Source organism: Helicoverpa armigera, chromosome 1 (genome assembly GCF_030705265.1).
Source record: "Helicoverpa armigera isolate CAAS_96S chromosome 1, ASM3070526v1, whole genome shotgun sequence".
NCBI classification, from domain to species: Eukaryota; Metazoa; Arthropoda; class Insecta; order Lepidoptera; family Noctuidae; genus Helicoverpa; species Helicoverpa armigera.
In genome coordinates, this window is record NC_087120.1 from 11,140,447 (window position 1) to 11,155,020 (window position 14,574).

Below are 14,574 nucleotides of genomic sequence, written 5' to 3' on the forward strand. Positions count from 1 at the left end.
CCCGTCAAACAGTGGCCACTAAAAGCAAACGTGGTATACGAGCAGGCGTCGCTTGTGGACAACATATTGGGCGTGGACATGTCGGGGTACAGCCAGGTGAGGAACAACGTGCCGCTCAGCGCCGCCGCCGAGGGCTCCCCGCCGCCCGCCAGCACCACCCTCCCCGCGGACACCTCGCCCCCCGCCTCGCCGCCCCTGCCTCCCCTCGGCCTCGATGGCAACGGCGAGGCCGCCATGGCAGTCATCATGAGCCTCCTAGAAGCCGACGCAGGCCTCGGAGGCCCCGTCAACTTCTCCGGCCTACCCTGGCCCCTACCTTAGACGACAATAACGCACGATCATAGTAAAATATGTTTGAGGAGTTCTAATAAGCGCCTTGATGCGCTTGCAAATGGTGATGAGAAAGCCTGTATCATGTTTTTCTCATCTGCCATTATTGGTAGGTGAAAACCAGCTATTTCATGAATTGGAGGCTGATATAAGTTTAAATCAGTTATTGACAGGCGACCACTCTTCATAAACTGTCTACTCAGAATACAAATTAACACTATTTGATTGAGTATCAAACGTCAAAAACTAAGATTCAAGCAACCCTAAGAAAGTTAGTTTCTATCTAGACTAATTTCTATATAAATAATAGTTTCGGAGTTCTGGGGGCCGCTTAGGGCTTTTGTACCAAGTACAGGAGCGATCGTGTGAGTCGGCCCCAGCGCGCTTATCATCGTTATCATCTATCAAATAGATAAGTTATTATTTAACCAACATGTTTCATGTCTACATTTAATGTTAAGGAAGGTTAAACCGGTTCCCACAAATAAATTGTCCTTATGAGATAGTTCACAGCGCAATATTTTCTCCAAATTGGCTGATTTACACGCATGTTCAACGTATAACGATGGGCAATCTGATTATTTACTTATCATTTAAAAGGAACCAAACCACTCGGTTCGAGTCGAGAATAATGTTTAAATATTGTGAAAGTTTATGTATGTTTTTTTTTGTTATTTGATTTATTGGAATAATCATTTTGCAGTGAATTATTTAAGTTCAATCATGTTCATGTTATAATTCACCCACAGCAATCACCACCCACATCTTTTAACGTTGAATAGAATTGTAATTACCAAACCTTTACTTTTAAATCAGTCATTTATTGTTAAGTATATAAACATTCATAGCAATTATATTTTTATAGGTTTTATGTTTTATATAGTTCGCTATTATGTCATCGTTAATACAAGTTAGGTCAGTCACGTTGTCGATTGAGGAACTGACGAGCATATTTCATGGGGCCTACAAATGCAGATAATCTAAGCCCCGCTTTTAGCAATTGTGAAAAAAAATGTATTTGTTGACCTATTTTTAAACGGTTTTATTTTTTACCAATAGGTTGAATACGTAAGTGAATGAAGTGTTGCTACACTTTTATGCCTATATTTTAGAAAAATTACAGTAGACAAATTATTTTCATTGAGACCTATCATCTCATAAAGGAATCAATTTTGAAAATTCTATATGAAGTTATTTTTATTTTATCAATAAGCATTTATTAAATTGGTTCAGTCGAACTTAACCATCCCAACTTTCCAAAACGGGGTCAAAGGACAATGGGCACTTTGTATGGAATTTGGTACCCGCTCCAACAGTAACGTATGATATATCATTAGAAAGGTATTAACGTGAAGAATAATAAAAACTATGGGGCTTGCCTCAATTAGCTGTCCGATCCGAGTAACGATAAAAAATTGAATCGACATACAAGTATGTCATCCATATATGCAAATTCATTAAGAGGCATATTATGTCGTCAGTGTAATAATTTTAAACTCAGTTAACAGACATCTTACATTGTTTGAGATACACTCTATTATAATCTAAAGGTTGTAATAGTCTATGGAGTCATACTACGGAAACACAATCGTCATCTGATTTGACGAAAGCTCAAAACATTTATATTCATCTTTTTTTAAGAAGAAATCCATCATTATCTCAGCACGTCTTGACGAGCAAGATTGAGTCGTAATATGTACTATGTAAACATCGTCTTCTGACTTTTCAACCTCAATTGATTGTAAAGACTGAAAAACTTTCACCAAATACATCAGCTAGTTCTGCGTGAACTGCAAAGGTTTGCACAGTCTTTTTTCAAATCAATCGGCAGGCAAACATTCTAAAAAGGCCAAATTCTAGTTTTTTTGTTACTTTACCAGTTTTTATTCGATACAGTTGGATTTAAGAACTACATCTACGTTGATGATTTATGAACATTATGCATTCTATTAGTCGATGTCACGCGAAATGGACAAGGATTTGGGACTAGTCGTCATAGTAAACATTTTTTGCCTTGCCAAGATCTACGCAATGGTACTACATTCAACACTGTTGGACAAGGTACCAAAACGCCCACCGTCCTTTCGAAAATTGTCTTCCTTATGATGCTCAGATATTTTAAAATCTTTTATCTGTAAAAGTCAGTCCCAATATTGGAAATGAAGAGTGGGTAAATGAATCCGGCACTCAGGAGTTGCCGTTTATTATAAAGTATAATAAGATAGATTTTTGTATGTGTGTTTCTAAACAAATGTACATATTATAGTGTTAACGTAAACACGCTAGGAAGACATCGGTCATTAGTCATCGGCGTGGCCTGTGTACTTTATTTTTATCGGATTTATTGGTATTAATAATGAAATATCACCAAAATTATAGTTATATTTTTTGTTATATTTGCTTGAATATTCTGTTATTTTTATAAGATGTTGGCTGATATATTTCAAAGTACAACAGTTTTATATGATTATCGAGATTTTAATTTTTTCATCTTCAAATTATTGATCTAATAAATAGGTACCGGCCACGATTTTCAGATGTTATGTATAAAATATAATTGGAATCCATTGATATAATATATTCTTATTCATCAACATATTCTTAGTACATAATATACCTACAATATTGTATCAACTCTGCTTTCAGTATAGTATGTCAACGCCTATGTTTTGTTTATAGTGATAATTCGTCTTAGAGCACTCTAATGCAATGAACCATATTAATGTTAGTCATGTTGTATTGTTATTTACTTATGTTCAGTTTATTAAACTATTATTAAAATAAACATTTGGAAATATTGTTTCTTTCATAATATGCTGTTTTATTTCTACTTCATTCAAATTTAATTTTAGATTGCTAAGTTTTTATTTCGTCTTCAAAAATCTTCAGGGGTCCTATTAGCAGTAAATGGTCTCAAACAAATAATAGCTGAGATCTAGTGTAATTTTCGAAGTTCGGCAGTCTGTGGTAACCACAGGCCGAAAGAATCAATGAGTGAAAAAACCTCAGCTTTTGGCATATCTGATGAACAAAAACATTTTGTTACTCCCACTCCAGTTCCGGGTTTCAAAATAAAACCATCATATAAAAATTCATCTATATTTTTTCCTTTTATTGAAAACAGTTCCATACATACATAATAACGATGAGGTAAGTTTTCTGACAAATGCGTACTACTGGCCAGTATTTCAGCCTATATATTTCGTTACTCTACGACGGTATACCAAGAGTACCAACCTTGAAGGCTTTGCTAGAAAGCGCGCGCTATCACGATGTACTTATGAAACGTATGGGTGGACTACGCGAAGACAGGACTACAACGAGCGACGTACTATTCCACGACGTCACCGTACTTGTTCGTCGGTGCGGGTGCGGGCGGGGCGGGTTCCGACGGGCGCATGCGCGTTACGTTCGGCGCCGGACCCAGGTCAGTCCTAAAACAATCGTCACAACTCGTCACTACTCCTCGCTTCGCGCCCTCGCTTGCAAGCATTTACAGCTAAAGCGACATGTTTATTATATACTACAAAACTCAACATTTCATCATATTTTTTATTGTTACAAAAAGGACGTCATGTGTGATTTTCACTACATGATTTTATAATACATATAAGCTACAAGACATGATAAGCTCACAAATATCTAATAAGTTTTCATGTAGTTAACAAAGGGCGTCGTGATATAAAGTTATAAATTGTACATAAGTATCAATTTAATATTTTAAATGTTTGTGAGCTAAACGAAGAATCACTGTAATTTAGTAAATAATCAGCTCAGCACAGCAAGCTTACAAGCACTGCTTACAGATTTGTACATACAAAAACAACTAAATGGACGTACGTATAGTTCATGCCCAACTTTTTGGGGGTTGGTATCGCACGAGACGTGCAGAAACCATTAAGAATATAACGGGGGACGCGAGTGCGCGAGGGGTATGGGCGGAGCCAAAGTCACGTAGGTACATTGTGATCAAAAATTAGTTGCGAGCCACCAAAGCGTGGCAAGAACTATACAGTGTGACCTACGTTTGAGACATGAGTTTGCGCCTGTGCCTTTTACCATTTGGTCAAGGATAGGGCTTAAATATTATTCATACCAATAGCCTTACAAAAATAGGTACAACATTTCGTGTTTCTGATAACATTTGTGTGACGTTCACATGACCCACAATGTAAGAGAACAGTTTAGATGTTTAATTTGCAAAACAACTTCGCCACCCATTAAATGGTATAAGGTACGAGCAATGCTGAATGCGTGAATTTGTATCTACAGATATGGATTGAGCAAATTCTCAAGTACATTAAGGCAAAAAATAGACACTTTACATTGTATTAGCGCAGCGCATGCATTCTCTCTGTGTCACAACCTACTGCTTGTGTTCCCACACAAGCGAGTAGTTACTCCGGCATGAATTACCTGCATGCAGAATAACTGCTTAAAGCTATCGTGTACAAAATGATTACAAAGGGCGCTTTACAACAATGTTTCACCGTCGATTACATTAAAAGAGGTATTAGCAGCGCGTAGCAAGGAGGGCGTTGAGTACATACAACACAAAACACAGGTGATTATAAACAAATACGTGAATAAATTCGCAACGGCATATTACCTGTAGGGGTCCTGCTTGGCGCCTTTGTAATCTTCTCTGTTCTTACGACGTAGCTCTTCATACGTCAAAGCCGGGTTGGCACTTTTGGGTGCCATGTCCGGAGATGGTAATGGAGCTGCAAATATTATTAACATATTTCATAATTGTTCATTCGTTAAGCAATAATAAATTGATTGTATTTTGTGTACAAGGATAAGATATTTAAGCATATCTAAATGCATACTGAAAGCTTCTGTTTTGATGAAAACCCTAACATGACCTAAGGTTTCTGAGTACTATTGCTATTTACTTGGCTGTCCTGGACGGTAGGAATCGTCGTTGAAGAGAGGGCGGTCAGTGTCAAGATCCAGGGAGCTACCAGGACCCGCATCAGAATAGATATCGCCCGGGTTCGCGCCCAACATCGTCGATCCCGGCCTGGTAACCATAGTCTGCCTGAAATTGTTCAAATTAGGCTGGTTATCAAAACATAAAATTTGGCGTAAATAGGATAAATATGTGGGGCATTATATTTGGTATCGATTTTAAAGACCCAGTTACATTGATCAATAACAATCTGTGAGACCATTGACTACGTCATTGGCCAACTACTGTTGTTAACCAACAGTGGGATTCTCACCAAAGAGTATAGTTACCGCTTGTGACTGACAGCAGTCATTATGTACGTATACAATGTATAAGACCACTTGGCAAGGACAATTGGTGAAGAGTCAATGTCTTTTTTCAATTCAAACATGATATTCTAGAATTAGTGAAAACGAGACAGCAGTGACACTTACCCTCCTCCTCCTACTTTTCCATCCCTTCGCTCCCGTAACAGCTGTCCGATGTAGCTGCCGGGTAACGCCATGAGTTTCTCGGCACATGCTTGCTGGTACGACAGCTTACCGATGAAGTAGCCAACCATCACCGCTAGAGTCACTTTGGGAATCACCCCGAACCGTGGATTTGGTTTTAAGTGACCTGTGGAGTATGAGTGAACATATAAATAGCTTTGTCATATTGATATTTAAATATGACAATTGACGCAACAAAACATTGAAAAAAAAACAAGAAACATGGAATAGTATCTTTCTTATATACCACTATAGAATTTTAGAGTGTCTTGAGGTTACTGCAGGGTTTCGGACAATTGAGTGTTTCAGGAGAATAATTCATTTCTGTGGATGGAAGATTTTACTTGCCATGAACTTGATTGTAGTCATATTTGCACTTACAATGGTGTATAATCTTAGGCTTAGTCAATTAAGCATGCATTATTAAGGATAACAAGAAGACAAGAATGTCACAAGAATAATAACAATGGCAGATATAATGAAGCAATTTAGTACTAACATAATGATGACATTAATTTAATGCAATTTCAGTGCCATTGAATCATACTCTCTCTCTTGTATGTAAAATCATAAAACTAACCAAGTTGCATCATCCACCTTGTTGGTAAGAAACCAACAAGTTCAATGAACATCATCTCCAATTAATTTACTTTTAAATGAATACAAATAAAATGCCTAAAAAACTACAGGCATAATATTTTTTATTTACTTAAAATAAAGTAGGTAGGTATTTAATTAGATTTAACATTCTTTTATCCAAAAAGTTATTAAAACACAAAAGTGTTTATTAAAGCGACATCTTGCAATTTCAGCTGCATCCATTTGCCTTTGATCATCTCCAGGGTCTTATGCTCACCAAATTATTTGAAATTGGTTTAGCTAATTGACTCAAAAGCATAACAGACACACTTTTTTGAAAATAGTGAACCTATAATAATGAGCATAGACGAGTTGGTGTCTTTGGGCACCCCAGCTCGAATGCAGTGGAGGGTCAGGTAAAAACCACCCCTGTGCATACTCTGTGCTACATCTTGACCCAAATAACTATTCAAAGAAATCAGTGACACAGATTGCTTGTGGAAAAGAAGCTTATCACCAAATAATGTTTATTATGTAAATTGATAAAATGTGTTGACATTATTTAGGCTTACATAACAATAAGTATTTTTTTTATTAAGAATCTGCCAACAATATTCAGACTGCAGTTTTAAAAAACTACTGAACAAAATCACTGCTTCTACATCTAACTTAGACATAAACGTATGTAACTAATCTAACTTAGATATAAACTTAGTACTCTTCACATCATGAAGTAGAAAAAAATAGGAGAAAACAATAATAACTATCATTCAGATCCTAGTGACTTTCATGAGTTTATGTTAAGCACACATGTTTACAGTGAAAACATCCAGAGTAGGCAGGTACTGACCTTTTTGAATAGCAAAATAGGCACCAAGGCCCAGCGTGGTGCCGAGCGGCAGAGACCGCTGGAAGAAGCTCTCTCGGTTACACTCGCCCAGCACGCGCAGCTCATCTGGAGCGAACTTGTACTCCGGCTGAACCGACAAGCTGATAGTTACGCACAACAAGGGATCGGCAACACCATCTCGTAAGTAAATAACCTTACCGGGAGCACACCGCCCGGCCTCTGCTGCTCCGCCTGTGGCAGCTGCGTCGCGCTCTCCCGATACCCATATGAAGAAGGGTCCGTCATACTCTCAGCAAACAAATGGCATTAGTCGGAAAATCTTTACACTTTTAAAACCAATGAGCTATATCATTACTTGAACGATTTCTTTTGGGTCGTGTGACATGACTTCAATCAATGACTTGCCATTTGACATCTATTTTTATGCTTTTGACGCATCTATTTTTGACAACTGGTTCACAATGTTGCTGATAAATATTAATAAATAAGACCAAAAGATAATCAGGAGAAAAAAGTAATAATTGCATAATTATTTTGCAAAATCAGCATTAGTTAAATCCAGTGCCGTAACTAGGGCGGTGCCAGCGGTGCCCAGGCACAGGGCGCAGACCCTGGAGGGGCGCAGAAATGACCAGACCAGTATCTAGTTTTGTTTCATGCATGGTAGTTAGTAGGTACATTTTGTTTTATTGCGAATATGGTGTAGACGCGCCCTCTGTACTATCTATATCTATATGGCATTTTTCAAGCGATGTTGAAACAACAACACTTGTAAAGGTGGTTTTATATTTTTCTGATGTGTCGTGACGTGACGCGTCAGAACGGTATCGGTTTCATACATTTAATACTAGCTGGTGCCCGCGAATTCGTCTGCACAGGCAGGCCCGCCGTAAGCGGGCGTGCAAGGCTTGCACCGCACGCGGGCTTATCACGCACGTCCTAGGGGTGGCACGTCCTAGGGTGCGGCAAATCGAGCGACTTATCACATAATATTTAAAAATACAATATATTTTTACCAATGATTTGATTTCAATATTTCCGAACACAGCACACTGAAACCGGCAGTGTATAATATTTTTAGCGATATTGCTAAAAATATTATATCAGTTGCATCTGTTGAAAGATCATTTTCAAAAGTAAAAATTTTTAAATACGATGTAAGATCAACCAGTAGCGTACCGTGGAGGGGGGGGGGAGGCTGCAGGGGGGCGGGGCAGCAGAACAGTAGATTAGCAATAAAATTTCAGAACAAGCCGCCCTCGCTTTGGTCGTATCCTGTCAATTTTGACGGTTCACCCTTCGCATCCCCAAAAAAATTCGCGCTCGCTGCGCTCGCGGCTCCAAGTCAGATAACACTATTTATCTTTCTTTAATTGTAGAGGCATTCTATTCCGAAAAAACATTTTTCGCACACGTCCGTTATGGCTTTTTTGTTCACTTTGGCTTTTTATGACATACTTCATGAAAACTCTAAGGAAAAAATAGCGCTCGCTTCGCTCGCCGGCTTCGTATACATTTGCACTTCATTTCTGTGCATATCTTACAATTTGACTTTGTTAATTTATAGTGGTTTTTATTTGTTTTGTGTCCTTAGGCTGAAAAATTTTCGCGCTCGCTTCGCTCGCGCTTCCTTACATATAAGTTGTGCCTTATGCGTTGAATATTTCAACAGGAAACCCACCGAAAGCGATTATTAACATATTTTACTGAATTTAAACATTGTTATAGATATTTATTTAGTTAGTTTGAGTTACCCATAAATCTGTTCTAAGCACTTTGATCTACGTAATGTATGTTGGTACCTATTAATCACAATTTTTCAATACAATTTTATGTACCAGGGCCCCGGTACCTAACCCTGTCGGACAATCCCGCAGGACCGACAGGCTTTGGTCCCAGCGGACCCCACTGGGATTTGCAGCGACTGGGATGGGAGGTGCGAATTCTCAATCGCTCTGCCATCTCCTTCTCTAGCAAGGCTGCTTCGCAGAAGTAGGCGACGAAATCCCATTCCCTGAACCATGCCTTAAACCAGGGCCGGGGCGAGATTTCGCAGCCGCCAAGGACACGGCGGTGCTTTGAACCCCAGGCAGGGCGCACCTATACTGTGTTGATCTCCACCATGTCCTACGAGCAGCCCGAAAAGTGGCACCACCAGTACGTAGGGTCAGTATACCTTGTTACGATTTGAGAATGCATTTTCGTTAAAAATAATGGAAAGGGAGGAAATATTTATTTATTTGTTTATATGTATTGACTAATAATAATTGAATAGGTTCCGAAACAAAAAAACCGATTAATCAAATCATTAGATAGGTACACTGTTCGAAAGTTAGTACTTGGGTAGGTACTATCTCGGGGCTGGCTGTGTATCCATGTAATTTTACAATAATCCATATCCAGGTAATTTTCTTTATTTTTCTTCAAGATTTCCTCCCGAATGAACCGCGGGTAACAGCTAATAATTTTAATTTTACAAATAAGGGTCAAGTATGTAGGTATTTTTATTAAAATTCAAATTCAGCGAATTTTCCAAGTTGTACCTACATAGCTACACCATCTCATTAACATTTAACAAGTTGACTACAAACCTAATAGGTGACAATGACTGAATGAGTGAAACCTAATAGGTGAGAGAATGAATGATACATAATATGAATTTCTAAATTCAATGTTTAGCTAGCATCCTATCTGGCCTATAAGGTAGAGTAATATGTTTATGAACATTTGTGGCAAATGGCTACAGTAAATAGTTCAACATTCGAAGCTGTGCATACATTCCCATACTTTACATTTTTATAGCCACGGCCCGTTTTATAATGCTCTTATTTTAAGGAAAACTGAAGTCTGTTAATGCTTTTTATTTTGACAGAGAAACAAATAGACACCAGACGTGACGAGCTCATTCCGTCATATATATAATTTGTCAAGGAACTTAGAAGTGCCTCAATACCTATCTCCCTTACAAATTACTTACAAATTTTACAGAAAATAATAGGTAGGTAACTAGTCTTCAAAAAAGTAAGACAACTAAATACCCAGTTGAAGCAGTTTTTGGAATGTTTACATAAAATAATAACTTACAAATTCACAAAAAAACGGGGAAACAGTAATTATTACAATAAACTAAGAGCGGCACTGTATTTTACTTGGCTTTGCTATATAAATTCAAAATTTTTAAAACAGGATAACATTGAAATTCACTAACAGACAAACTCTTAACTGTGCATCAAACTTGCCTATGGAGGCCGGTATATTACCGTCGCCGCGTCGATGGTACCTAAGATATAAGGCGAGCTCACAATAGCACAATCATTTTTTTTCTGGTTCCTTGGGTTTAGGGGTATAGTACGCGATGTTGTCGGCGTAGTACTTCCGCATGACGTTGCCGAGGTGGCTGTTGGCGGGCAGCGCGCGCAGCTTCTGGTCGCAACTGTTCAGGTAGGATAGTCGCCCCAGCACGTAGCCAGCCAATATAGCAGTTATTACTTTAGGAGCGGCACCGAAGTGCGGGTTCGTTCGCAGCGATTCTGAAAACATTCATAGAAGTAAGAAGTCATCGAAAGGAACGACCACCAAAATTTATTTACTCAATTCATAATAATTATTATATTTTATAACTCTTACTTCTATGAAAATTTTCGTGGCGTCCCTGCTGACTTTTCTTGTAAACACTGTCTACTTGAATACGAAACTTTACGAGGGTCTTACTTACCGTTCTTTATGGCGGCGTAGGTGATAGTAGCCAGGAGGGCACTGAACGGCACACAGCGCTGGAAGAAGCTCTCTCTGTCGCACTCCTCCAGCGCTCTCATCTCCTCCTGGGTAAACTCATAGTAGCGCTGCAACAAAACAATAGCGGGCGTGTGAGATGCCAGCTCTAGGGGTTCCTACAGCAGACTAGAATGTGGCGACGAGTACCAGAGGGTGCGTCACGTTGCGCGGTGTAGGACAAGCTTTCTTGGTGCGAGATTCCGCGAAACACTCACAGTCCTGCTCTGCTGCATTAGTCCCACTCATAGTCTCAGTAGATGTGTTTCACTAATTACTTCATCGTAGTTATGGAAGAAAGGATGGAATTACATTATTGATTTTTTATTATTTTAACAAGAATTTTTCATTGTTATAATTTAGACGGTATCAATCAGATTGAATGACTGAATTATATTGACAGTACGTACACATGGCAAAAAAACCTTTATATGTGGCCCGTAATTTGCGACTGATTTGATGGATCATCAGAGCAAAAACATTCAGGAAACTGCTATTAACATTTTAATTATAGCTATAATAATAGATAAAACATGGCTATAATATTTTATTTCAAAATTTTATCATTAAATACTGGCTGGCTCGAAATTGAGTAGCCACTAAATGACAATAAACAGAATCGCACGTTAATCCTTCAATGTCAAATTTGTAGTTACATTTGGAAAATATGCCGCAATTTAGGTGCGTAACAGAGAGTCACAGTGCGAAGGCATCAATATAGTGTGAATAGTAAGTGGTTGGCGGGCGGCGAGCGGGCGATGGCTCGCGCGCTGCTGCTGGCGCTGACGTGCGCAGCCGCCGCGTCGGCGACGCGCTATGTCGACTACTCGGGCGTCAAGATGCCGGCGTACGGCAGCGGCAGCGACTACGAGGCGCCGCGCGACCCCGTCGTGCAGCCCTCCGACGACTACCGCGGGCACTCGCCCGACGCACCCGCCTCGCCAGACTACAAGTACGAGGAGGAACCACGCAGTAAGATATCTTCCACAATCCCTATCATTTGTCTCAAGCTTAACATTGAATTAAGTATATTGTAAGTGGTATTCACCTCCCCGCATTGAGCAAACGCGGTGATTATCGCTCAATTCTTCTCTGTCTGAGAAAGCCTGTGTCCAGCAGTGGGAGGCTAAAAGGCTATTGACGATTAACTATATGAAAAATTAGCGTTGAGTGTTTCCATGACAGAAATAAAAGTTGTAGTAAGGTTCGTCCAGCCAACAATGCACGGGGTAGCCGTTGCATTTCAGTATTTACTTGTTATTATTGGAAAAAGATAAGCAGATACTATTTAAATTTAACAATTGTTTTATTTACAGTTAAAACTGAAAAACCTACGAAGGATACTGATGACTCAGAAGTGTGGCGAAAACCAGGACGAAAACAAAGAGGACTGGTGAGACCCCCTGATAGCGCCGTTGCAGACGTCGTCAGCAAGTTCGATCGAGACGAAGAGGACGCCCCTAAGTTTCGACTGAGCCATCGATTCCCGAAGCATCGGTCGCGGCTCAAAAATGAACTCCCAGCTAGAGACGACGAGTCTCCCAGACGTCCTGTCAAATATAGTCGCGATAGAAAAGACGATGTTAGTGATATAGATAGAAAAGACTATTTCCATGTAGATAAAGATGACTTTCCAGATGATAAGAGTAAAGAATTTGACGATGAAGGTAAATTTGCAAACGAGGCAACTACTAGGCGAGGAAATCGGAGGAAGCCAAGAGACCGGCACATCAAGAGGAAGAGTAGCGACCTCGATAGTTCCTATGAGGACGATTTGGATTTGGACAGACGGCTGAAGGTGGATAGTGACAAGGAGGTTCCACGGCGTACACGGCCGCCCGACGATCGAGCTGTCGAGCGTCCTGCCGAGCGCATTGCTGAGCGGCTTGGGGACCGGCCGGGCGATTTTCGCGCACATGAACGGTTCCGATCACATCTCGACGAAGACGAAGAAGACCTCACTAAGGCGCAGCCAGTTAGCAAGTCCAAACCGAAAACGTACGAAGACTATGACGACTATTACGACATGAAGAGGGTCTACAACATCAAGAACAAACTGCCCTCACTCCTCCGACGAACTACAGGTACTTGCATACGCTTATTTCATACTCCCATTTACAAAAGTTTCTTAGTTTATGGGCTCATAATATTTTTGAATTTTATAACTTGCGTCTCTGTAAGATAAGCCAAAACAGAACCTCTCAACTAACACATACTTGAAAAGTAAAATTTGAAAGGAGAATATTTTATGAATTGAAGGTTAGGGTTTTACAAACGGAAGAACTCGATTTACATAAAAATATAGTACTTATAGGTTTTAAATGGGTTAGAAAATCTACATATAGAGGTAAAATTAATAATTCAATACACCTTTATCAGAAATATTTTCAGAGGCAAGTAAATAATAATAAATCCGGGTTTGTCAAATGTATTGAATTATCACTTATTCCGCGTTATGGTTTTCCTATAATCGGGTTCCAATAACCATTTTAATAAGTATGTCTTTTATTATATTGACCTCTGTCTAACATAGCTTGAGGCTTTTAGTTAATAAAGTTAGAGAGCTGACGTACTCGTTGAAGTGATTTGGATCGGAGATGAGCAAAGCTAACGAAACACTCGTTGTATGTGCTAGAGAAATCTCGCGCGCCGACTCCTACGAGTTACCTGGACATGCTGTGGAACAACCGGCGAATCATGGCGCCCGAAGTCCTCACCGACGACGAGTTCCTTCATGACGTCAGCAGGCCCGTCACCGCCAAAACCAGGCCTCGCACCAGAGCCACCAGGCCCCCCACAACAACCCCGTACCCCACCACGCTAGAACTCATGTCTACCACGCCAGAAACTACCACGACCACCACCCCTCCCACCACGACCACTACCACCACGACCACGAGCACCACTAGCACCACTAGCGTCTCCACAACGACCGTCAACGCCACTGCACTCTCACTTGCTGAGAAGTCCAGACTTTCCATCTTGAAGAAAGATCAACGCAAGGAAGGCCAGCACGTTGAGCCGCATTCTAAAAAGCCGCCAGTGCTGCTGCAGGTGACGAGGCATATGCCCACTGTTGTGATGGTGGAGCCACCGTCCAGCGAGTTACCGTGGATGCGAGCTAAAGAGCTCTCGGAGGACTCCCCCGAGCGACTAGAAAAGGTGAAGAAGATGATGCGACAGAAACTGGTGGCCGACGCCAAGAGCATCCATGATCTGACTGATCACTGGGACGATATGGTGTGCGACTACGTTGACGTGGGTCTCCTAGACGACGCCGCGCACAGGCCGCGTCCAACCCGCACTGCACACGCCTGCACTCTGGCGGCTATCGCCTGTGCCGTCATGTTATTTATTTAAAGTGTTGTTTGCTTACCTGTTATGTTATTGTTTAGTAATTCAGCAAAAATAGAAAGAAAATTATTATCTTAGAAATTATAGTTTTATTACCTATGTACATATTATATGTTTTAAAGACCGTGAGTAGAAAAACATTATTCTTTCACACCCGTCTAAAAAATTCAATTTTGGAATTGACAGCATATACTTAGGACAGAGATATTGGTGACACGACCGCTTATCATCATATTTAGTGGGAC

At 40.1% G+C, this 14,574-nt stretch overlaps 4 protein-coding genes across 10 annotated transcripts in view; 2 read left to right on the forward strand and 2 right to left on the reverse strand.

The window, feature by feature from the left end:
- The window catches only part of LOC110379368 (protein cycle), a 53,424-nt gene extending 50,282 nt beyond the window's left edge, over positions 1–3,142 (forward strand). For 4 of the 6 annotated variants that reach the window (XM_049839014.2, XM_049839021.2, XM_049839004.2 and 1 more), the window contains one exon: positions 13–3,142. In XM_049839014.2, the coding sequence (XP_049694971.2) occupies positions 13–321 (309 nt within the window). In that variant the 3' untranslated portion in view covers positions 322–3,142. The remainder of the gene's footprint in view (positions 1–12) is intronic. The other 2 variants (XM_049839012.2, XM_064035292.1) reach the window with 1 other exon arrangement.
- A 273-nt stretch (positions 3,143–3,415) lies between these two features.
- Positions 3,416–7,625, reverse strand: LOC110379376 (OCIA domain-containing protein 1). The gene is made up of 6 exons (XM_049839108.1): positions 7,403–7,625; positions 7,205–7,331; positions 5,719–5,902; positions 5,229–5,374; positions 4,940–5,054; positions 3,416–3,764 (listed from the first exon to the last, which is right to left on the reverse strand). The coding sequence occupies exons 1-6, from the start codon at positions 7,487–7,489 to the stop codon at positions 3,662–3,664; spliced, it is 762 nt and encodes a 253-aa protein (XP_049695065.1). The 5' UTR covers positions 7,490–7,625; the 3' UTR covers positions 3,416–3,661.
- A 2,065-nt stretch (positions 7,626–9,690) lies between these two features.
- Positions 9,691–11,362, reverse strand: LOC110379375 (OCIA domain-containing protein 1). 2 transcript variants are annotated; one of them, XR_010276583.1, is made up of 4 exons: positions 11,126–11,362; positions 10,920–11,046; positions 9,828–10,734; positions 9,691–9,795 (listed from the first exon to the last, which is right to left on the reverse strand). XR_010276583.1 is itself a non-coding variant. In XM_021339025.3 (3 exons), exons 1-3 carry the CDS (start codon positions 11,222–11,224, stop codon positions 10,517–10,519), a joined length of 444 nt encoding a protein of 147 aa, XP_021194700.2. In that variant the 5' UTR covers positions 11,225–11,362; the 3' UTR covers positions 9,691–10,516. The 2 variants fall into 2 exon arrangements, 1 of the variants encoding a protein (XP_021194700.2); XM_021339025.3 differs by having other exon boundaries at positions 9,691–10,734.
- A 23-nt stretch (positions 11,363–11,385) lies between these two features.
- LOC110379371 (DNA ligase 1) lies at positions 11,386–14,405 on the forward strand. Its single transcript, XM_021339021.3, has 3 exons — positions 11,386–11,947; positions 12,292–13,059; positions 13,611–14,405. Exons 1-3 carry the CDS (start codon positions 11,734–11,736, stop codon positions 14,333–14,335), a joined length of 1,707 nt encoding a protein of 568 aa, XP_021194696.2. The 5' UTR covers positions 11,386–11,733; the 3' UTR covers positions 14,336–14,405.
- The last annotated feature ends 169 nt before the right edge of the window (positions 14,406–14,574 follow it).